We start from the raw sequence: 24,903 nt of genomic DNA on the forward strand, positions 1-24,903 counted from the left end.
AAATTATTCCATGAAATTTTTAAAAAAGGAGTAAACACTTCCAAATTCATTCCATGAAACTAGTATCACCCTGATACCAAAACCAGCAAAACCAGACAAAGACACATCAAGGAAGGAAACTTCAGACCAAAAGCACGCATGACCATAGATGCAAAAATTCTTAATAAAATACTGACAAATCACATACAAAAACACATTAAAAGACAGTGCAACATGATCAAGTGGGGTTCACTGCAGGGAAACAAGGTTGGTTCAACATACAAAAATCAACAAACTGTAGTACATTAAATTAATAGAATTAAATACAGAATCACATGATTATCTCAACAGATGCAGAAAAAGCACTTGACAAAGTACAGCATCCATTCATTTTCAAAACACTAGGAATAACAGGAACATATCTCAACATTGTAAAAGCTATAGATGCTAAGCCCCAGGCCAGCATGATTCTAAATGGAGAAAAATTGAAAGCATTCCCTCTAAAAACTGGAACAAGACAGAGATACCCTCTTTCACCACTTCTATTCAACATAGTCCTGAAAACTCTAGCCAGTGCAATCAGAAGAAAAAAATTAAAGGAATATGAACAGGCAAAGAACTCAAACTATCCCTATTTGTCAATGACATGATTCTATATTTAGAAAACCTGAAAAACACCACCAGAAAACTTCTAGAATTCATAAATGAATTCAGCAAAGTAGCAAGATACAAAATTAACACCCATAAATCAGCTGTGGTCCTATACATCAGTAGAATCAATTGAAAGAGAAATTAGGAAAACTATCTCATTCACAATAGCCTCAAAAAAACTTAAATATTTGGGAATTAATCTAACAAAAGAGATGAAACACCTCTACAATGAAAATTACAGAACCCTAAAGAAAAAGACACCAAAGAAAACCTTAGAAGATGGAAAGATCTCCCATGTTTTTGGATAGGCAAAATTAATATTGTCAAAATGGCCATTCTACCAAAATCACTACACAGATTTACTGCAATTCCTATTAAGGTTCTTCATAGACAGAAAAGCAGTCATGAAATCCATTTGGAAAAATAAGAAACTCAGAATAGCCAAAGCAGTCCTCTGCGAGAAAAGTAAAACAGGAGGCCTCATAATACCAGACCTTAAATTATATTACAGACTTATAGTAACAAAAGCAGTATGTTACTGGCACCAAAACAGACATGAAGACCAACAAAACAGAATAGAGGACACAGAGACAAAATCCACATAAATATAGTTACCTCATACTAGACAAAGGTGCCAAAAACATACACTGGAGAAAAGATAGCCTCTTCAACAAATGGTGCTAGGAAAACTGGCAATCCATATGTAACAAAATGAAATAGACCTCAATCTTGAACCCCACAACTGATTCTCAAAATCAACTCAAAGTGGATCAAGTACATAGGCATTAGAACAGAGACGCTGCACCTACTAGAAGAAAAAGCAGGCCCAAATCTCCATCCTGCCAGCTTAGGAACAGAATTGCTCAACAAGACTCCTAAAGTGCAAGAAATCAAATCAACAATCAATAAATGGGATAGTATCAAATTAAAAAGCTTCTTCATAGCAAAGAAAACAATCAAAAACATAAAGAGAGAGCTTATGAAATGGGATAAATCTTTGCCATTTGCACCTCAGATAGAGCATTAATCTCTAGGATAAATAAGGAACTCAAAAAACACCACAAAACAAATAACCCAATCAACACATGGGCAAAGGAACTGAACAGGTACTTCACAGAAGAAATATGATTGGTCAACAAATATATTAAAAACCTCTTCAACATCACTAGCAATTAGAGAAATGCAAATTAAAACCACACTCATATTTCATCTCACTCTAGTCAGAATGGTAATTATCAAGAATACAAGTAACAGCATATGTTGGTGAGGATGTAGGGGGCAAAGGTACACTCATACATTGCTGATAGGACTGCAAATTGGTGCAACCACTATGGAAAGCAGTATAGAGATTCCCTAGAAAACTTCAAATGGAACCACCATTTGTCCCAGTTATCCCACTCCTTGGCTTATACCAAAGGACTTAAAATCAGCATACTATAATGATGTGGCCACATCAATGTTTATAGCAACTCAATTCACAATAGCCAAAGTATGGAACTAACATAGGTACCCTACAACTAATGAATGGATGAAAAAACTGTATTATATATACATAATGGACTAAAACTCAGCCATAAAATAAAAATGAAATTATAGCATTTGCCAGTAAATGGAGATGGAACTGAGAATATCATGCTAAGTGAAATAAGCCAATCTCAAAAATCCAAAAGGTGAATGTTCTCTCTGATATGTGGACATATATTCACCAGATTGGACAGGGAGAAGTGGGGGGGAAGAGAAGGGAGTTCAGAATCAGAAAAACAGTAGAATGAATCAGACATAACTTTCCTGTTTTCATATATGAGTACATGTGCAGTGTAACTCTACATCATGTACAACAACAAAAATTGGAAGTTATACTCCAGATATGTATGATATGTCAAAATACATTCTACTGTTATGTATAACTAAAAAGAACAAATGATAAAAAGAAAGAAAGCCAGGCAGAAAGAAAGCACTTGGAGGGCTTGGCTTTCTGACATTTCATCAAATAAATGAAAAATAAATATTTCTTTCTAAGGATCTTTGGAAAGTCACCTGATGAGATATTTAGTGGGAAACCACACAAAAGTCTGGAATAAAAAGTTTGTGATTAAAATTTGAACATAAATATGTCCTATTTGACATGATCACATAAATATTATCTTCTCAAAGCTTTATGTACTTTTTATAAGGTTTCTTGTAAAAAAAAAAAAAAAAAAAAACAGCTATCATTAGCCAAAATATTTTTAGTGGTCCTCTTTTGGAATTTCCCTTAATAATTTAACATGGTCTGTTGAACAAATGATATTAGGCACAGGTTTTTATAGATATTCTTGATCAATCTGAGGAAGTTCCCATCTATTCCGAGTACTAAGAGATCTTGTCATGAATAGATATTAGATTTTGTCACATGCTTTTTCTGCATCTATTGATATCATTGTGTGATTTTTCTTTAACCTGTTGATAGAATGACATTCACTGACACATTAACTGACTTTCAAATGTTAAGCCAGTTTTGCCTGTTTGGGATAAACTGTACATGTCATGGTATATAATTTTCCTCATACTAGACAAGATTTTACTATACTTTTGTTGGGTTTCCTAAATATGAGTAATGAGGAAAACAGTAGTACATGGTTCATATAATTGTAAAAAACAAATAAGTTAATATATATAATGGGCTTAGAACAATGCCTAGCATTTAAAAACTCAAAATGTTAGAGACAAATAGAGAAGAGGCTTGATAACTATCTATATTCAAAGGCTGAATTCTATGACATTCTATTACCACACAAATAGAAATGTAAAATATTATTAGTTCATGGCATCAACTTTGACCAAATTATTCTAAACAAAAACTTACTTATCACCTTTGCCTATTTCTCACAGAAATTATTGGCAGTTCTACTTCCAAAATATCAAAATATAGTCCTTGTGTAACCTTTTCTCTCCATTACCCATAATGCCATCTGTTCTCTCTTCTGTACTGCTGCAATGGTCCTTCTCTCCTCTCCCACATAAAGCCCACTATTTCTCTAGAACTTAGAGAAAACTTTCTGGGCATAAGTTTAAATCAAGTCTGTCTCCTGCTTCAACTACACAGTGGCTCAGAATATTAAATTCAAACTCTAACATGACCTGGTACCTGCCTGTTCTCTCATCTCTATCACTCTAGCTATGCATACCTTTTTAATATAAGTTGAATACTCCAAGAAACTTCCTACCTTACAGCCTTTGCATTTCTGTAACCTCTATTCTCCTTAGCTCTGACAGATTCCTTTCCAAAATTCAGATCTCAATTCAAAAGTCTAATCACATTTTACTCCGGAAATTTTCAAATATATATACAGCAGTAGAGAAAATCCATTGCCACAATTTCAACAACTGTCAATTTTACCTACACTTACTTCTATTTATTGCCCCTCCCATAAGCAAATCCCAGGCATATTTTACCTCTAAATATACCACTGTACAATCTCTAAAGGGATTCCTTTAAACTAAATGATTACAACTAAAATAATAACTCCTCAATATTATCAAATAACCAACCAGATGTCAACTTTCTCAATTACTATGACCATTACTAGTGAGTCAACTTAATTATATGTCTGTCAGGCTACATCATATACAAAGAACTAGAGGGAAACTGCAAGGCTAGAGAAGAGGGGATTTGTCCCTTCAAGTTTGCTTCTTAAAACTTTCTTTCTCCCTGTTCTGCTAAGTTTCACCTTAGCCTCATATCTTCACTGTGACAGCTCTGATTCAAGTGGCAGCAGGTGAAAACAGGCCCCTTCTCAGAGGTCTGAGCTTTGGCTCCTCAGGCCCTCAACATGCTTCTAAAATATTTTTAACACTTTTGGTTCCCAGTTCTAAAAGTGATAATTGTCTCCTGCAGCTGCTAAATCCATGATGTCTTAGTATTCTCTGCTTGCATATTCTGTTACCTAATTCTTTATATTAAATTTTCAATTAATAATTGATGTGGTTTCTATCTCCAAACTGGAGACTGGATGCTGATGACAGTGTACTTTCTTAGCTCATTAATAAAGACAAATATTAATATGAAGCTATTAAGAATGTCATTACTCTGATTTAGAGCAGATTTGTGTGAACTACAAATAAGAGTAAGATTAAACAGAACACTTTATATTAGCATTTTTGATTCTTCACAAAAACACCTCACAACTGGGGAATTTTCAGAAATTGAGAAATTTTTAAAAAAAATCAAGCAAGTTTATGGCACTTCTTTTGACTTTAGAATTCTCTTGTATCAGATATTCAGGTCTTTCATATTCAGTTAATTTTAGATTATCTGCATAGGAATTAACCAAGATAAATTGTACTCTCAGCTCTCCCAGATATTATAAACTACCTACTCCTTTTTAAGATAATAAGATCTTTCACTCATTCTTCTGTAACATACAACTTTTACATCAGAACAAGCAGGAAAGAAAATAATAAAAACATGAAAGCAGCAAGCTTAATAAGATGTCAACTTCGTTTAGGCTAGTACTAAAATGTGACACTGACCCCAGTGTAAAGTAGAAGTGTAGTCAGGGGGAAACAATCAAGAGTAGAAGCAAGGGCAAAGCTGGCAACTAATTTCTCAAATCAAAAATTCAATATGGTTTATCCTCTCTGTGCCTTGCTTTCCTCATCAATAAAATAGGACATATATTGACCTCCCTAGAGCTCTTCTAAAGTTTAAACAAGTTAATATGTATAAATGTCTTAGAATAGTACTAGGCAGGCCCAGTAAGCAAACAGATTTTATCTAATATTAATATGTCTTCCTCATTCTAAAATACATTTCTTTATCCATAATCAAAATAATTAAATATTCTAAACTTCAACTTGCAGTATAAGCAATTTGTGGCTTAAGTGTTGTCTTTGTAATTACCAAAGATAAAAACAATCACTCAAGGTAATCATAAGCCCCACTAAGTACTCCAACTGAAAACACTAACATACAGTTAGATATAAAACTAAAAACATGTTTATAAGCTTTTTTTTAAAGAAAGACACAAACCTTTATTTATTTTATTTATTTTTATGTGGTGCTGAGGCTCAAACCCAGTGCCTCGCACATGTGAGCTCTACCGCTGAGCTATAACCCTATCCCCTATAAACTTTTTATATTAACAAAGAAATATGATTATTAACATATCTGCTGTCAAAAAGTTTAAAATAATATTCATGATATATCAAAAGGTAGGTTAAAAATGTACACATAATATAACCACGACATATAAAAATAACACAGGGGCTGGAGATATAGCTCAGTTGGTAGAGTGCTTACCTAGAATGCACAGGTCCTCAGTTTAATCCCTAGCACCATCAAAAAAAAAAGGAAAAATGGAAGAAAATATGTCAAACTATAGTTGATCTTGCATAATCTTGGCTTTGCTGTTTTATTTCAAATGTTTATAATAAGAAGTCATTACTTTTTGTGATGAAAATAAATAAATAAACATTATTCCTAAAGCATAGTTTGGAGAAGCACAGGAGTTCCTCAAAGATATATGAGGGGGGAAAAGCAGGGAGGGAACATTTGTAGAAGGTGAGTAAATACTATGTGGGAAATTATTCAAAGGCAATGCCCAGCCTTAAGCATGTGTATTTCAAGAGCAGGAAGAACCTGAAAATGGAATAACATCTGCTTTTATAGTTAGTGCAGGGCAAAGTCTAAACTCACAGACAACATAAAGCTATGAACTTCTCCATGGTTAACTACACTCAGATCAGACTATGGCAATTTAATATCACCAGAGCACTTCATCTCCATTCCATTTGGCTTGCCTCCAAAGTCATTTACAAATTTTTTCATTAGAATTATTTTTACAATCAAAAAAGAATCATTTGATAAAACTCTGTTTGGATCCTAGCCTTTAGTTTCCTTTTAGCTCATAAGAATTTTGGATTTATTTATTCTACCATATGCCTACTATTTTGTGTTATTTACTTATTTTTCTCTTTTGGCAGTACTGGGGATTGAACCTGTAGATGTTCTACCACTGAGAGCAGTATCCCCAACCCTTCTGATTTTAAGATAGGGTCTCATTAAGTTGGTGAGGCTGGTCTCCAACTTTCAATCCTCCTGCCTCAGCTTTCAGAGTAGTTGGTATTACAGGAGTGCACCACCACACACACCTTACAACTCTTGAATAAGTTTGTCCCTGAACAAGAAACCCCTCTTAGCGATTTCATATTAAACAGGCAAATTGTTTCCTTTCCAGAAATTGTGAGAGTTACTATATAAATAGGTATAGACAGAGGAAGCAAGTGCCCAGCCAGAAATACTAACAAAGAACAGGAGAATAAATTCTGAATTTGGGGAATGTCATTCAAAAGATTCCATAACAATTGGTCTTTATCATTCCTTTTTAAGTGTTCTCCATTCACTCCCCACCATGAATTCTCTGCACATCAAAGTTCCTTGTGTTAGAATATATCCTAGTTATTTCCAATGATGATAAACAATGTGTTGGCACTGGCATCCAAGCAAATATGGAGTCAAAGCCAAGTTCTACCAGTACAGCTTTTGGGCAATTCACAACTTCAAGACTCAACTTCCTCATCTTGTAAAATGATGGGAAAAAATCATGATGTAAAAATATCTAACTTGTGAGTTAATGTGAAAATCACATGTGAAATAATGTGAAATAACATGAAAACCACCCTGCTCAGTGTTGGGCAATAGACATGCTCTGTGCCTCTGTGCATACCATTTGCTCTACCTAGAATGTTAACATAGCTTAGAGAAGAAGCACAGGAGTTCCTCAAAGATACACTGAGTAGGGGAAAGGCAGGGAGGGAACATTCTTAGGTGAGTAAATACCACATGAGAAATTATTCAAAGGCAATGCCCATCCTCACCACCACCACCACTGGGGATTGAGCCCAGAGGCTCCTTCATAAAAGGCAAGTGCTTTACAACCAAGCTACATCCCTTGACTATTACTACTACTACTTCTTCTTCTTCTTCTTCTTTTTTTTGGGGGGGGGAGACAGGGTCTTATTAAGTTGTGCAGGCTGCTGACTTTTATTTTGTAATCCTTCTGCCTAAATCTCCCAAGTAGCTGGAATTAACAAATGTGCATCACCATGCTCAGCTATTTCTACTTTTGAAATGCATAATTTTGCCATTTTTAGAAATTAAGTATTCTACAGTTTCATTCACACATGATACCCAGTGTATTTTTAAGTAACCTAAGGAAAAATAACAGTTGAAGCTATAGCTGATTATATATAGTAGATACCATGGATATTCCACAAATACCTAAAATTTAAACTGAAAGTTGCCTCAATAGTTAACCAAATACGTTAACAATCAATTGCTAGCCAAGTAAAACAATCTCATATGTAAGATTAGAAAACACAACAATTCTTACACTTGATAGGAGTTTGACAAATGGCCAGAAAACCATTTTAAGAATTTGAATTGCTAATTATTAAACATATTTATAAACGATAATATATACTTTTCCTTAAAGATACGTAAAAATGAAAAATCAGTGACAGTTAAGTTCTAATTACCCACTAAGTATTATAGGGTTTTTTTTTTCCTGTGGTACAAACTTCTAACAAATTTTGAACACAAGCAAAATAGGCACCACATTTTGCACTAAATATATGACATTATAGAAATGTTTAAAGTGCTTAGAATTTCAAAGTAATTCATTATCTGTTAAAATATGTATAAATATACATAAGTTTTTCAGCAGATGTGGTAGTGCACACAGAAAATCTCAGTGACTCAAGAGGCTAAGGCAGAATGATTGCAAGTTCAAGGCTAACCTAGAAAACTTGCTGAGAAGGATCTCAAACAATAAAAAGAGCTAGAGATAGAGCTCAGTGGTAAAAGCACCACTGTTCAATACCCAGACCCACAAATAATAACTCAAATAAATAAAATATAAAGTAAAAAAATAAGATGTTTACCATTCTTATAAGAAGTTTCCATTAGACATCAACAGTTATCAGTGTAACCTATGCAATAATTTTAATTTACCATTTGAGCATTGTATAACATTTTTACAAACATTTTGTTTGACAATAATCCTGTTTGATAGTCAGGATCAATTTCATTGGGGAAATATCAATAGACCAGTTTCAAGGCATTTTAAGTCAATTCTTCCAAACTTTTAGCATATACAAGAATCACACAAGAACATGTTAAAATACAGTTTTGGGCTGGGGTTGTGGCTCAGTGGTATAGCACTTGCCTAGCATGCATGAGACACTGGGTTCGATCCTCAGCACCACATAAAAAATACCAAATAAAGGTATTGTGTCCATCCATAACTAAAAAAAAAAATATTTTAAAAAAAGCAGTCTAGTTAACTGTGCCCACCAACATGGATAAGTCTGCATATAAAACAAACACAGGTCATAGTGGCATAGGTAGACTGTCCCTCCCACCCCAGCTACATATTTTAGGATGTTATTTATAGTAAAATGACTAAATCTGTAAGTGGTCTTAAAGTCCTCTTTTTTCCCTCTGAATCAATGTTCCCAAATGTTTACGTAGAGCGGTACAGATCTCCACAAAAAATATCTAAAAATTTAGATAAATTAAATAAAATTTTAAAAATTTAGATAAAATATTATATTTGGTAAAATTAAATAAGTATCTGTTTTACCAAATTCTAATACAAACTAATGTTAGTAAGAATCCAAGTTTTAAAGAACTTAAAATTGGGAAGATTCTACCACAATTTCTCAGTGAACTATAGGAAAAGCTAATATTGAATTGTTTTAAGTGATTATTCGCTTCTCATGGTTCAAATACCATTGCGCTTTAGTTTGACCTAAAACTTAGCTACTAAAGGTTCTAGGAGCAGAATGAAAAATTAAGATGAAAACATAAATACCTACAGTACAACTTTGTGAATACACTAAAACTCACTTAACTGAGCTGGATTTTTGTTTGTACTGTGCTTCAGGATCAAACCCAGGGCCTTATGCATGCTAGGCAATCACTCTGCCACTGAGCTGTACTATACTCCCATCCCCAACTGTTCACTTATTAAAAGAGAAAATTTTATGACATGTGAATGATCTCAATTTTTAAAAAGAAAAAATAGAAGCACTGAGAAAATTTCTAATCTTAATATTTGCCAATAAATTTAATTTCTAACACACTGTATCAGCATTACTATTAAATTACAATTATATTCTGGCCTGCATCATAGGCCTAAAAATCAAAAGAGAAACAATAAAGACAATAAATTGGCCACTAGCTTGACAATGATTTTAAGAATTTTAATACCATTAGCTATGCATTTACTTGCTCTCAATTTTTTCCAATATTCCACTTCATCTTTTTTTTCTTAAATAAAAAACAAAGAGCATGTATTGGTTCATGTAATTTAATACACTACACCTTTTATAAACAAGTTAAATTTCAAATTTTGTATGGTAATCATTTTAGCATCTTTTTTTTTCTTTTTCTTTTCTTTCTTTCTTTTATTTATTTATTTTGTGTGTGTGTGTGGTGCTGGGGATCAAACACAGAGCCTTGTGCATGCAAGGCAAACACTGTACCAACTGAGTTATATGCCAGCCCTTACAAAAAAAAAAAAAAATTATGGAGCTGGTTGTGGCTCAGCAGTAGAGCACTCCCCTAGCACGCACAAGGCACTGGGTTCAATCCTCAGCACCACATAAAAATAAATAAATAAAATAAAGGTATTGTGTCCAACTACAACTAAAAAATGTTTAAAAATTATCTTTGTATTTTTAAATTAGATATACAGTATGTAATACATTCAAGAATAGTAAGATGGCTATTAACCACCAGACTGTGAAAGCAAACTATTTCTACCTCTTTCTACACATATGATCTCTGGCAGATAAATAACTTACTCTCTGCCCAGTTTTCCCTTAACTGTCCTTTAGTGTAATGATAATTAAATGCAAAGTGCTTAGAACAGTGCCTGGTACTTAAGAAACACACTACCAATGTCACCTACTTTAATTATGCAATTACTATTGTTATAAGAAATAGCATCCCATCTTAGGCAACTCATTACAAATCCTGATAACATTAAGATTTCAATTTACCTTACTACTGAGCTTGAACATTAAGAAAGCTGGGCTCAATATGTTATTAGCCTCAGTGTTTATCCTATATTTATTCCATTCACAATCAGATTTTCTCTACTTGAGTCATTATTAGTTTCTCTCCTGACTCATCACATAGAAAGGTAGACTGTCTGGAACATAATGGCAATACCAAAAAACATTTGTAAAGTATACTAAGTGGAACAAGATCTATGTGATATTTAGTAAATATACTAAATAATTATGACTTAAATTGTGTTCATGTCAAAGTGTTTTCTATATTTTAAATGCTCCTTTTCCCTCCCTTTTACATCCCGAGTTCAAATTATGGAGGAGTAACCCATCCTGACAGAAAAATAATACATCATTAAGTAATATCAAAGTTCCTATTTTTGGATCACTAACCAAAAATAAAATTACATTTTGCTGATAGTCTGATGTGCAAAATTTTGCCAAGTAAACTATAGATAAATGACCAGAAAGCAATCTCTAAGCCTATAAATTTGATCTTAATTTCTATTCAATTCCATGCTTTCACTGTTTTCTTCAAATGTTTAATTTATAGTTAAATAAAAAGTTTTTTTTTAAAAAAAGCCTAGGGAGGGCTGGGGTGGTGGCTCAGCAGTAGTGCACTCACCTAGCATGTACAAGGCGCTGGATTCGATCCTTAGCATCACATAAAAGTAAATGAATAAAGTAAAGGTATTGTGTCCAACTACAACAATAAATAAATAAATAAATAAACCTAGGAAAATGTTAAATAATGCAAAATAGGTTAATTCTTCAAAATTTCCCTTCTCCCCAATGCATGAGCGTACACATGCACATGCACACACATAAAACCACAGAGAACATTTAAAATTGTGCTTTATTGCTTTCTATGCAATCTTTTTAACTGACATATAATAACTGTATATATTTATGTCTGTGATCTTGAGTCATTTAAGCTCTAAAAGTTTTCTCCTCTGAAAATGGGGGGGGGGGAGAGTGTAATTATCATGTGAGGTTGCTCTGAGCATTAAAAAAGTACATAAAGCACTTTAGCCAAGAACTATGCAAAAATGCTTTAATAAGTTAACTTTTATACTTCAGTGCTACCCCTACCTATGGAAAGATTATATTTTCTATGGCAATCATATCCACTAATTCATTCATGCAAACCTACTACTCAACAGCAGTAACTTCACAAGCACTCTGAGAACCAATTACTGAGGAAGACCTCTTCAACTATCCCTCTTTATTGAGTTAGGTACCTTTATCAGGGACTAGGCTATACTACTCCTTATGGTATTTATCTGTTTCCTTATCTTGCTTGAAAGAACACCTTGTTAAAAATGCCTGTGTTCATTTTGGTATCCCTATAGTCCAATAGTTCTTAACCCTGACTCACTTTAGAATTACATTGAGAGCTTATAAAAGTATCAATGCCTGGGATCCATTCCAGGTGCATTAAATCATAAGGGAGTGGGAATGGGTAGTGGAGAGGGTAAAAAATCAGCACGGGGGAGATCCACACATGATATCAATGTGTGGATCCGCAATCTGATGCTTACAATACTATATTTATGTATGTGAGGACATCCATATAAACATAGATATAGAAATATTCATGATTCAAGTCAAAACTCTCAACCTCAATAGCTTCTCACAACCCTATCATTTCTTGCCTTTAAACAAAATATTTGTAATGAATAATCAATTCCATGCTGTACTCCAATGGCTTTTAAACTGTTAACTCACTACTTAAGTTTTTCATATAACTATGTCTTACGTCTTCTTTCTAGATTACAGTCTTGCTTCTTAAGAACATACACTACCTTATTCTTCTTGTTTCTTCCTGTGTTTATTAGGACAGTGCCTTGAACACAGACATGTAATAAACATTTGCTTAATCTGATAAACATACACAAAAATTATTGACAGGAAGTATGTCACATCCAAATTGTTCAATTTAGGCAAGCTGTTACCAAAAAAAAAAAAAAAAAAAAAAATCTTTTAGAAAATAAAACCCAAAATTTATCTTGTTAAGGAGCAGCTGGATATTTAGACTTTTCTATGGTCGTCACACTCAGTACCTACCCTATATTCAAACCCAATCAGCCAGGGTGTTTTGGGGTTTTTTTTGTTTTGTTTTAATGTTTATTTTTTAGTTGTACATAATACCTTTATTTTGCTTATTTGTTTTTATGTGGTGCTGAGGATCAAACCCAGGGCCTCGAACATGCTAGGCAAGTGCTCTACCACTGAGCCACAACCCCAACCCCTATTTTTGGTTTTTGATGGTACCGGCAGTTTCAGTTTTTAGCCTGCTTCCTTGCTAAACTATCTCCTAGCTGACTTTGTTACCTTTAGGTGCTGTCATACATCTTTACAACAATATTATTAAATACTCTAATGAGTTAATAAAAACCACAACTGTTTCACACAGATGTTTAATGTGTATTTCCTAAAGGAACTTATCACTTACTAAAATAGGCTCTCTATATACAAACTACATACTATTCTAATATAAACTTGATTGGGAAAATTGAAAGTGGATCTTACTACACATTAGATAAAATGTAAGTGTACTTTTGACTATTGACAGATTGGTGATTTTCATCCATCTGTAGTATTTTCAGTACCTGAAAAGTTTATAAAATGTAATATGTATAAAATGCAATATGCCTTTTTAAAACAGGAGTGCTTAAGAACCTCCACAGCAAGTGGCATTCTCACTTTGGAAACTACTAGAAGAAATGGCATATAATTCTAAAAAATCTAAAGACATGAAAATAATTTACCTTCAAAGTTTCCTGACATATTTCAGTAGTATTGAAACAATATAAGAGACTTTTTAAAAAATACAGGGAGGAGGCTCTCAAGCCTGATAATTAGATACTGTGGTAAAACATTACCATGTTTTGTTGGGTCCCACAGCTTGAAACAGATAGAGCCATAGTTACCACTAAAAGAAAGCAGTCCTCAATTCCCTACTCAATTTAAAAAAATTCCACACACAAAAAAGGGTGCCCAGGGTTGTTTTGTTTTAAGTAAGATTAAATTTAGGAGTTGCCAACACCCAAACGAAAAACATTCCAGAGTATTAGACTCAATTGTAGTGGGGAGTCATCTACATTCTCAGCACTAAGTTCTCTCACTCAAAGCAGAAGTACTAACAAAGGATGTTTCTTAGGATCTCACAAGATACACCCTACTTATTTTCCCTAGTAAACATTGCTCTTGTTTTGAAGAAATACTTGAAAAATAATCTTAGCACAAGCAGCTGGACAAAAAGCGAATTTTAACATCTCCCAAGATATTTGCCAAAATAAGACCCCTGTCAGATGAACAATGAGTAAAGATTAAAAATAACAAATTCTCATATTTGGATCACAGCTTTTAAAAATAAAGTTGAGGAATGTAGGTTTTCCAAAGCCTTGTCTTCAATTTCCCCTTAATCTTCATATTTTTAAGTTAAAAAAAAAAAACCTGGAAATTTGATTACCACTCTTACGAATTCCTTTTAAAGTAATTTAATGAATAACAGATATTTTGTGCAAGTAGCAAACCACAAAGGACAGTTTGCTGGCTAATACAAATCTCTGAAACATTCATATAAAAATACACCCTACAAAGACATACTCTGATTTTCTGGGAATGGAATCATATTAATATCCAAAACTTTAGGTATACTTGATAATACACCTTAACTTATTATAAATGCTTTTATTTAAACCACAATTAAAGTTGGTAAATTCTTAATAGTTATTTAGTGTGTAGCAAAATTGAGTGAATTAGAAGGCAAGGAGTCAAATGAGGGGAAAAAGTGAAACCTGCAGAGCCAATGAGAAGGTGTGCCTATTCTGGGGGAAAAAAAAAAAAAAAAAGTAGTTCAATCACTTCCAAAACATGATGAGCTACTGTTAAAGTAACCCAAACTTGTTCAGGATTGTTTTGTTTCAGGTAGAGGTGTGATTATACACTCCGTAAAAGTATTTATCAGTCATCTAATGAGATGCTGCTGCTGACTGCAGAAATGTCTGGAGACTAGTCAAAAACACCAAAAAAAAAAGAAAAGAAAACAAAAAACAAAAAACACGCCACCCCTACCACAAATGTATTCCAGATATTTAAGTACAAAAAGAGAACTGTAAGCAAACAGAATTGTGAATTGCTGTAGCATCCCTATTGTCCTAAATATGACTGGGGGTGGGGGAACCGTGATGGGGAGCACCACTTAAAAAGAGTGGGTGTGTGTGTAATATCATGCATACGTTCATTGGATACACTCATCATCGGCTCATTAAGATAAAGCTATCTTGGATATTGCTAAGGCCACATTTTCTTTACCGGTGCTTGTAAGCATCAAGAGAAAGAGGAGATAATCTGATAACTTGAGACGGACACGTGGGAAACTAGAGTACGTCATCGTCACCACTAATCAATTTTCCTAACTGATCAAGCATAAACAGATAAGTCTAGGTAGGCAAGTCTCGGTCCAGAAGTTATCTTTCTACCGCTCTAAACAAGTATGTATTCAGGATCTCAGACCTCATCCAGGAAGCTTGGAAAAGCACGTGTCCTACACTGTGGGTTTGGGGAACTTCCCAGGAAGTATTTGCTCAAAGCAAAACTCCATCACCCGCTGCCTGCCCAGCTCGGTCAAAGGATCAGCAGGACGAGTCAGGGAGAAACCTGGGCCCCGGGACGCAGGAGCCCTCGGGTGGAGGACGCCTGACGGTGGCGGCCCCGGGAACAGCATGGCCCCCGCCCGCTCACCTCTGCCGCGGGGATATTGACCACGCCGGTGGAGCGCCTCTTCTCCCGCAGCTTTCTCTTCTCAATCTGCCCCTTGCCTTTCCTGGCACTTGGGCCCGAGCTCCTGCCCTTCTCCGGGGCGCTATCCGGTTCCTCCTCGTCACCCCGAGGCGGCGGAACTCCGGAGGCAGCGGCGGCGGGGGTCTCGTCCTCTGGCCGCCGCGGGCCGGGGGCCGCCCGAGCCAACGCTGTGGAGCCGACACTGCAGTTCACGCCCCCGGGGCCGGGGACAGCAGGTGCTGCCGAGCCGCCTGGGAGATTGTTGTTGAGCTCGTTGGCCGTGGCAGCCGCCGTCGAAGTGCCCACCGCCCCCGCCGGGGGCTTTCCGGCCGCGTCGCTGCTGCCCCCGCCCGCGGCTGAGGGGCCCGGGGGGTTCTGCTTGGCGCGCATCTTCTCGCGCTTCGCCTTCCACTCCTCCAGGAAGTCTGTGGTGCTGCCGCTGAGGCCGCTGCTGGTCCGGTAGCCACCGGTCGCCATATTCCCAGCGGGGTTGGCTGGGTGATCACCTCAGACGGCCACCCGGGCTCCCAGCTCCTGGTCCCCGCCGCCGCCTCCTTCCCGCAACCGCGAGGACGCCAGGAACAGGACCCCCGGCGCGGGCGGCGGAAACTCCCCCAGCAGCAAGAGGGTCTGAAGAGAAACACAAAAGGGGGCGGGGAGGGGAGGCGTGAGGTCTTGGTCGGACCCAAAGGTCTGGCTCCCGTTCGCGCCCCTCCGAGTACCCCCAGAGCGCACCCACTCGTCCCCAACGGCAAGTGGACGCCGCCGTCCCCACCCTGCAAAGTTTCTCCCAAGCACCTACACCGCCGGCCCCGACGATCACCGCCCCTCGAGGGGAGGAGAGAGGGCGTGACCCCACCCCCGGCCCGACCGCCCCATCCCACCCGGGTCCGCGCCTGCTGGGGACGTGGGACCATGGCCAGACCCCGCCACCTGTCGGTCCAACTTAGCGCCCGCTCTAGCCACAGCCAGTCCGAGATCCTCGTCACCGACAACCCGACTCCCGGGTAAAGCCTCTAACCGGCTCGCGGAGGAGGCGGGGACGAAGCACGAGTCGAGTGCTGGTGGCCCGAGAGCAGCCCCTTACCTCCGAGGAGTTTGTGGGGGACTAGGCGCGGGACGGGGAGTGAGTACCCCGAGTGAGCCGAAGGTGCGGGGCGACCTCCGGACGCGCGGAAGGAACGCAGAAAACTCGCTATCCTGCTTTCCCAAGTCCCTGACTAGAAGGGAGGGAAGAAGAAAGGGAGGGAGCGAGGGGCGGGAGGGGAGCCGAGCGGTGCCGAAGCGCGGGCGGAAAAGGCCGAGGGGCGCACGAGGGGCGCGGCTCCCGGTGAGGAGGAGGCTGTGTCCGGCGACGCCCCGCCCCCGGCACTCAGGTGCGCGGCGCCGGGCCAGTGGACGCCGTCTGCCTTGCGCCAACCCTTCCCCCGGCCTGCCGCTCCCTACCTGCGGCGGGTCGCACCGCACATTCCCGGGCCGCCAGCCGCGGGGCGTCCGGCCTTCTGGCACTTCTCTGGGGCGGGAACGGCACTCCAACGCCCCTCTCCCGGCTCCCCTCTCCGCCTCGCTTGTCTCCCGCCACTCTTCCTTTTAAGTCCATAATCTTATTTGAACGAAAGTTTCGAATATTGCCAAGGGGGAAAGTGCGATCAACTTGTGAAGATTCAGGAGCTAACTGGCCAGGATGAGAAAATACCCACTTGTTTCTCTTCTTGGTCGCTGACCCCTTTTGAAATGTCTTAGGATGGTGGACCTGAGGAAACCTAAGGAAACGCATCTCCTGGTGAAAAGGAATCGCCTAAAAAGAAAGGCTAAAGCTGTCCCGTGAATTATTAAGAATTTACTATTACCTTAGGCTTGCAGAAGTATCAAACCTCCTTTGGACACTTTATTTTATTGGTGATGCTGACTCTATTTGGAATGTTCCTCTTAACCATTCTATAGGCCTTCTCTTTCCAGAATAGTAAATTCAGCAGCAAAAAACTCCCTGTCAAAGTACGAAAGCTGCATCATTTGAAATGAGCTGGAGCGGTGATAGTCTCTATTTTTCCATCTTTATTTATCCTTACAAGTTATCGAAGATTTCTGAATCAGGGCTGGGTGGGCTACCATGGGCAGACACCAAAGTAGACTGACTTCACTATATCCAAATAATATCTAATGTCAGGGCACATCATTGTTGTAAGCCCCAAATGATAGGTCTCTGTTTTGTAAAAAGTAGGAAGGCCTGAGCCACACTCTTCCCTAACAAAAACCGTTTGTCCTACTTAATATTCCTACTTAATATTTGGACCTGGTAGTACATGGAAGGTGGCTAATCAATGTGTGCCTGCTGTGGGAATGAGAAAATGATTCACATGCCCTGTATTTCTCAAAGACAAAGTCACACAGTTCTGGGCTTTGGTCTGACTGTTGGGGTTCTGGAAAATTCAGTGGAAAATTAAAGGCCTTCCTTGGGAATAGGTTTAAATGGCTGAGTGGCCATTTGCCTACCTGGTGTCTACCTAGGTGCACCACCTGAAATTTCTCAATTACAGAATCACTACTTTGTTTTATGAGTTTTAAGATGGAGAAAAGGGGATTTGAGTATTAAATGTATGCACATTAATGGGCTTTCATAACTTCTCTGAGGATTTTCTCTTTGAGGGGCTGTAGGATATAGTAGAAAGATGATGTAGTCAGTCTGGGTATAAACATGTTAAATACCTGCAAGATCTTGAGCATATGTTTAAATTCTCTGAAACTCAGCAGCTTTCTTGACTATAAAATCAGCAATAATGACTTATTTTAAAGTGATACTGCAAGTAGAATGTGCTTTGTTCAGGAAGGCACTCAACATAGTACCTCCTATTAATAAGATAGCAGTTAGAATCTTGGGTTTCTAAGAAGTGTCTGGAGATGGTTAAAAAAAAAATGAGGGACTGAATATACAATATTAACCTGAAAACAATAGACTTTGAATGAACTAGGATAACACTTATGTCACATAAATTTGTCACTGCATCACTTCTACCAGTTCTCTTAGTATTAAATAGACTCTTGAGTCAGGAATGCTGGCTACTATTGACTTGTGTGGCTTTGAGCAAGTTGGTTAACTTGTGTGCCTCTGTTTACTTACATATAAAATGGGGATAATAATACTTCCTACATTGTCAGAGTGTTGTGAAAGTGCCTAAGGCCCTTAGATAAAAGGTAGTATGTGAGTACCAGAGTAGTTATTATTGGTCTATAAAGTGCCCTAGGAACTACAGATTAAAGAGATTATTGAGGTACAAAGCACTGTTTTATTATTGTTATCATTTATTATACCTTTTGTCTTTGCCATTCTCAGTATTCCCAAAGATATTTCACAGCCAGGCTGCTCTCAACATTGCACCAAGATATTTTTAGCTGAGTTGGTCCTACATTGTTTACACATCATCAATCTTTATGTATAGAGTTCTGATGTAATAATCCTCAAAGACTCAGTGCTTGATTTCTCAACTTCGGCATTATTGACATTCAGGGCTGGGTAAATTTTTGTTCTGGGGTTTTCCCTGTTCATTGTAGGATATTAAGCAGCATCATTGATTTCTACCTACTAGATACCAGTAGCCTCCTCCCTCCTATCCCCATTGTGCCATTGCCAAATGTTCAGGATTGGTGATGGGGTCTGGGGTGACAATGAGAACCATTGAATTGGCCTGAAATAACTAATTTTAGCGACCCATTGCCCTTAATAGTAAAGAAAAATATGATGATGCTAATAAAACAATTTATTTTTAAATGTCATAGTGAAACTTATTATATATGTTAAGTCTTACTTAATGTTTTCCAGACAGTGGATTAGCTATGCTATGATGTGAAATAACTTGTCTCTATATGTTGAAATAACTAATAATATATTGGGAAATAGCCACTTTGACTTCAATGCAAATATTTCTGGAACATATCCTTAAATCAAAATAACATATTTGCATACTATAAAAAGTTAAATAATTTAGTTCTAGTGGATTATAACAAAAGACAGCAATCCCTTCTTACCGTCCCAACTACAAAAACCCTTATGCAGAAATTTCAACTCTACTTACTGTTTCTGCTCTTTGTGAGGGTTTTTTAAAATTAAATGATTTATGTATTCTAATTTGTTATACATGATAGCAGAATGCAATTCATTTCATATTACACAGCACAATTTTTCAAGTCACTGATTGTACACAAAGTATTTTCACATCATTTGTACCTTCATACGTGTACTTAGAGTAATGATGTCTAACTCATTCCACATCATTCCTACCCCCTTAACCCCTCTCTTCCCTTTGCCCTATGTGAAGTTCCTCCATTCTTCCCATGCCCCCCCCCATTGCCATTATGAGTCAGCATCCTCATATCAAAGAAAACATTTGGCCTTTGATTTTTTGGGATTGGCTTACTTTACTTAACATTATATTCTCCAACTCCATCCATTTACCTGCAAATGCCATGATTTTATTCTCTTTTAATGCTGAGTAATGTTCCATTGTGTATATATATCAAAGTTTCCCTATGCATTCATCATCTATTTAAAGGCATCTGGGTTGGTTCCACAATTTAGCTATTGTGAATTGTGCTGCTTGTAAGAGTTTTTTAATGTACTTATCTACTAGTGTACTTAATTTTTACATTTTTAGATGTCCTACTAAAGGAGAGGATTTAGCTGTCTTAAGCTATACATATACTTTTCTTACTCCTATATTCCCACTGTATTTATATCATAATTCTTATTGAATACATATTCAATGTGTATAGTATGGTTACAATACAAATACAGCAGAGCTATGTGGTATACTATGAATGCATTTCTGTCATGTCTTTTACAATTGTTTTTCCTTAAAGAACCACCATTCCTGGGACTGGGGATGTGGCTCAAGTGGTAGTGCGCTCGCCTGGCATGCGTGCTGCCCAGGTTCAATCCTCAGCACCACATACAAACAAAGATGTTGTGTCCGCCGAAAACTAAAAAAAAAGTAAATATTAAAAAATTCTCTCTCTTTAAAAAAAAAAAAAAAGAACCACCATTCCTTTTTCTGCAGTTACAACTCCCCATTGTTTGTTTTAATCACTGTCACGTTTTTCTATATACTATACACAAATTTACACCCACATTGGTAATCTATCAGTTCTGTTTCTCTTTCTTTTAGGGACATCTCTCCTGGAGCCCTCTATCTCCTGGATTGATTTTAAGGCCTCTTTCTCTGTCGTCATCCAGGAATTATGTTTTTATTATAACACTTGGAATCATTTTCTGTGCAGACCACTTATTTCCCAAATTCCATATTTTCCTTCTTGTTGTTTCTCACTTATTTTAGTGAAGTCCATCCTCAGTATATTCTGGAGTTGGTATAAATTACACATTCATGGAGACTGTGCATGATGGAAATTAGTTTAAATTTGTCTTCCCAGTTGATTAATAGATTGTTGGGAACAGAACTCCAGGTTGGAAATCATGTTCCTCCATAATTCTGAAGTCATCAGTATATTGTCTGCTATTTTCCAGAGTTGCTGTTTCAAAGACTGATTCCTTTCTGTTTTCTCTCTGAAAGCTTTTGAGTCTTTCTTAATGAGAGTTCCTGAAATATCTTGAAGATATGCTCTGATTTGATCTTTTTTCATTGTTGTTAGCTTTACAGTGGACCCTTTTAATCTGCTATCTGCCCTCCAGTTGGGAAATTCCCTTATCCTATTTCTTTGATAATTCTTTCCTTTTATTTTCTCCATTCTCTCTTTCTAAAACTCCTGTTAAGTAGGTATTAGACTGTTAGGATTTCTGTAATACATTTTTAATCTTTTCTGTCCTACTTTCAGTCTTTTGGGGGATTTTATTCTACTTTTGTTGACATTTTCTCCATTTTATATGCCAGCATATTAAGTTTCTATTTCTGTCACTACTTTTTTTTCTAAGATCTGTTTCTTGTTCTTTAAATGTTCCTTTTCCATAGCATGCTGTTTTTTAGGTCACATTTATAGCATCTGTTCCCTCCCTGAGGAAATGTCTTTAATTTCTACTGATCCTGCACTGTTCCTTACCTATATTTCTCTTCTTTCCTTCTTGTTTAATCTTAATCTTTCAAGTGAGAGCTTTGTTCATCAATCATCTGTTCATTCATCTTTAAGATTGATTGAAGCACTAGAAAGTTGATTGGAAACCCTTCTGTGAAAGGGTGGAACCTGATGACTTATGGGTGTAGGTTTAAAAAGACCCAGGCATTTTGTGGAGGCATGTGTCATGTCATACATATGTCAGCGTTTATGCAGCTTCTCTTTTGGTTGCATCAGTTTCCATGAGAAAAATGTGTCTCTGCCTGTGTTGCCTGTTGCCAACTGTCTCAGGTGCCAAGCAAGGAAGGAGGACAGGGGAGTCTCATTACTCAATCTGCAGGTTTCTAATGAATGCATATGCTCAGTATGCCTGGCATTCTCAAGTGCAGTGCATTTGTGATTCAACATTTGCAGAAGGTGAGTTTTCAGTCCTCCAGCAGGATCAGGAGAAAGAGCTTTCCTTGCTAATGAGCCCTGCAGAGGTCTCTGGAAAATCCAGCCATTCTTGTGTCAATTTTGAATTAATCTTTCTGTTTTCTCTCCATCCTTTGCTCCTTTTCAGAATTAAATGCTGCTGCTTACAATTTCCAAAACTTTCTTCAGGGGTCTGCAGGACAAAAAGGATGACTCCTTATTGACTCTGTCTCCTGTACATCATTAGAACTCATCTTTACCTGCTGTTATCCATCTTGCATCTTCCAGTGTTACCTTCTTATATCCCATCCTCTTCATTGTTACTGGTTTATCATTTCATTTTTGTTTTAGTGAAGTGACTTAAGTGAATAAAGGATAAACATGTGTTTAATCTGTTGTCTATAGTAGGAAATTTAATTCATCTACTTTGCAGATTTCCAGATACTGTGAAATGTGCTCTGTAGGTTCAGATCAGTAGAGACCTCTACATCTTATTTCTTTACTCATTGAATTACACATCTTAAGCCACTAATGATTATCACTGTAAGAAAGAACTTTACAAAATGTTTTATTTTCTGTAGGCTGTTTTTAATATGTGGTCCCATTACATTATATGATGATTCTATTATTTTTTTAAAAGGGGGGAAATTTTCTGACATCTGTGTTACTTACTGATGTATTTCTCTTTTCCAGCTGTTTCATTTTCTTTAACCCTAGTAAACTATACTTTATATAGCTAGAGACTTATCTTCTTGTAATTGCTTACAGGTAATCTAATGCCAGAATTTTGGCTTTACCAGGAAAGATCTGGGTTCTATGGTACCTGAAGCTTATACAATTTTTGAACCTTCTTTAAGAAAGAATAGGTATAAAAATAAATAGTTTGAATGAAAAATATTTTTAATTATGTTTAAACAAATTGACAAATTCGATGAATATTTTAAAAACTTGACCTATTCACAATATTGTTGTATGTGCACTTTATTGTTGATTTTGTTATTATATATTGGTACATAAAGTATGTGTAATTTCACATCCAGATGTATTCACTATTTGTAATACAAGAAAATATATGTTTATTCATATTTTAGTCCATTTTTTCATCACAGTGACCAAAAGATCCAACAAGAACAATTTTATAAAAGGAAAAATTTATTTGGCGCTCATGGTTTCAGAGGTCTCAGTCCATGGATAGCCAGCTCCATTACTTTGGGCCCAAAGTAAGGCAGAACATCACTAAAGAAGAGTGTGGGCAGAGGAAAACATCTCAAGACATGACAATCAGGAAGCAGAGAGAACTCTCTTTTCACTAGGGACAAAATATAAATCCCAAAGGCATGCTCCCAGTGACTCACCTCCTTCACCCACATCCTACCTGCCTACAGTGACCACCCAGTTAATCCTATCAGTGGATCCATGTACTGATTGGGTTAAGGTTTTCAAAATCCAATCATCTTACCTCTAATCTTTCTTGCATTGTCTCACACATGAGCTCATATTTAAAGGCATAACAATGTATCATAGATACAAGAATTCTGTTTCATACTATTCCCATAGGAAAAAAAATAATTCATTGAGTATTCATATGTGTGTGTGTATGAGGATATATATATATATATATATATATATATATATATATATATATATATTAATTGTAGGTGAACAAGATACATTTATTTAATTTTTATGTGGTGCTGAGGATTGAACCCAGTGCCTCACATGTGCCAGGCAAGCACTCTACCATTGAGCCACAGCCACAGCCTAGCATTCATGTTTTATACCTTGTATGGTTTACTATATTTCTGATAAGATAAAACTTCAGTTTTGACTGGATGTCAGTGAAAACAGAATTCTCTGCTGCTTATATTACACATCTGAAAATTGGAAGAATTTCCTTATTTCTATCATCAACCCACTTCCCAGTTACTCTTACTTTCCGAGGAACTGCTGACTGGCTATCTTCCTCTGCACTCCTATTTATGTCTAGTTCTTAATGATAACAGCTAAAAATATCATTAATCTGCTGGAATCTCAGATATTTGACCTCCTCACTCCCAGTAACCTTTTTCCTCTTCACCCCTCTTCACCCACAGTTAGTCTTTTGACTTCATCATCACCTGTACTTGTACCTGTAAAATCTCAGCTCTGGCCATTCTATTTTTCAACCACTACCTCCCACCTCTTCTACATACCTACTCTAGTACTCCAGCCTGTTTTTTGTTCTACAGGTCCTACCAACTTTTCATTGCCTATCCTTTGCATGTCCTAACTTCCTTATTCAGCTTCAATTCTGAAGTTTATCATTATCAGCCTCCTCTCTGTGTATACCTGCTCAGTGGAATAAGGTTAGGTTTAAAACAATGTGATGCTTCCTAATCCCATTTTAAATGCAAGATAGTTGACTGGGTAGTCCACACTGTCTGGCAAATCCTAGTGGGCCTCCCTGCCTGCCCTTTAAAATGACTAGCTTGAGTTGATGAACTTGCCTTCATACTTCACTGACTAAAGTAGTAACTACTCAGAATAGAGCTCCTCATCTTTCTAAGACAACTCTGCCCATATACCTCCACCTGCTCTGCCTTCTTACTTTTAAGATGAACTTCTTTGCCTGTGTCTCTCCTTTCAAGGGTTTTGATCCTACAATTATAACTATCTGTCATGTACAATCAATTTCTTCTCTATTAAATCATTTTCTTCAGCACAGAAATGAGCTCTATTAATTCCCTCTGATTGGTTTCCTATTTACTCTTACATTTCCACAAGTCATTTCTAAACTTTTCTTTCTCAAAGTTTCATAGGATAGAAGCTGTACACCAGGGGCTGGGGTGGTGGTTCAGTGGCAGAGCGCTTACCTAGCATGTGTGAGGCACTGGGTTCATTTCTCAGCACCACATGTAAATAAATAAAATGAAGGTCCATTGACAATATATATATATATATATATATATATATATA

General features: G+C 37.1%; 1 protein-coding gene across 1 annotated transcript in view; it reads right to left on the bottom strand.

Moving 5' to 3' along the window:
• Nucleotides 1–16,213, bottom strand: part of Pawr (pro-apoptotic WT1 regulator) — a 98,391-nt gene extending 82,178 nt beyond the window's left edge. Inside the window, exon 1 of the mRNA XM_076853146.1 lies at nt 15,439–16,213. Within this exon, the coding sequence (XP_076709261.1) occupies nt 15,439–15,954 (516 nt within the window). The 5' untranslated portion in view covers nt 15,955–16,213. The remainder of the gene's footprint in view (nt 1–15,438) is intronic.
• Nucleotides 16,214–24,903: the final 8,690 nt, after the last annotated feature.

This window comes from Callospermophilus lateralis, chromosome 4 (genome assembly GCF_048772815.1).
Source record: "Callospermophilus lateralis isolate mCalLat2 chromosome 4, mCalLat2.hap1, whole genome shotgun sequence".
Classification (NCBI taxonomy): Eukaryota; Metazoa; Chordata; class Mammalia; order Rodentia; family Sciuridae; genus Callospermophilus; species Callospermophilus lateralis.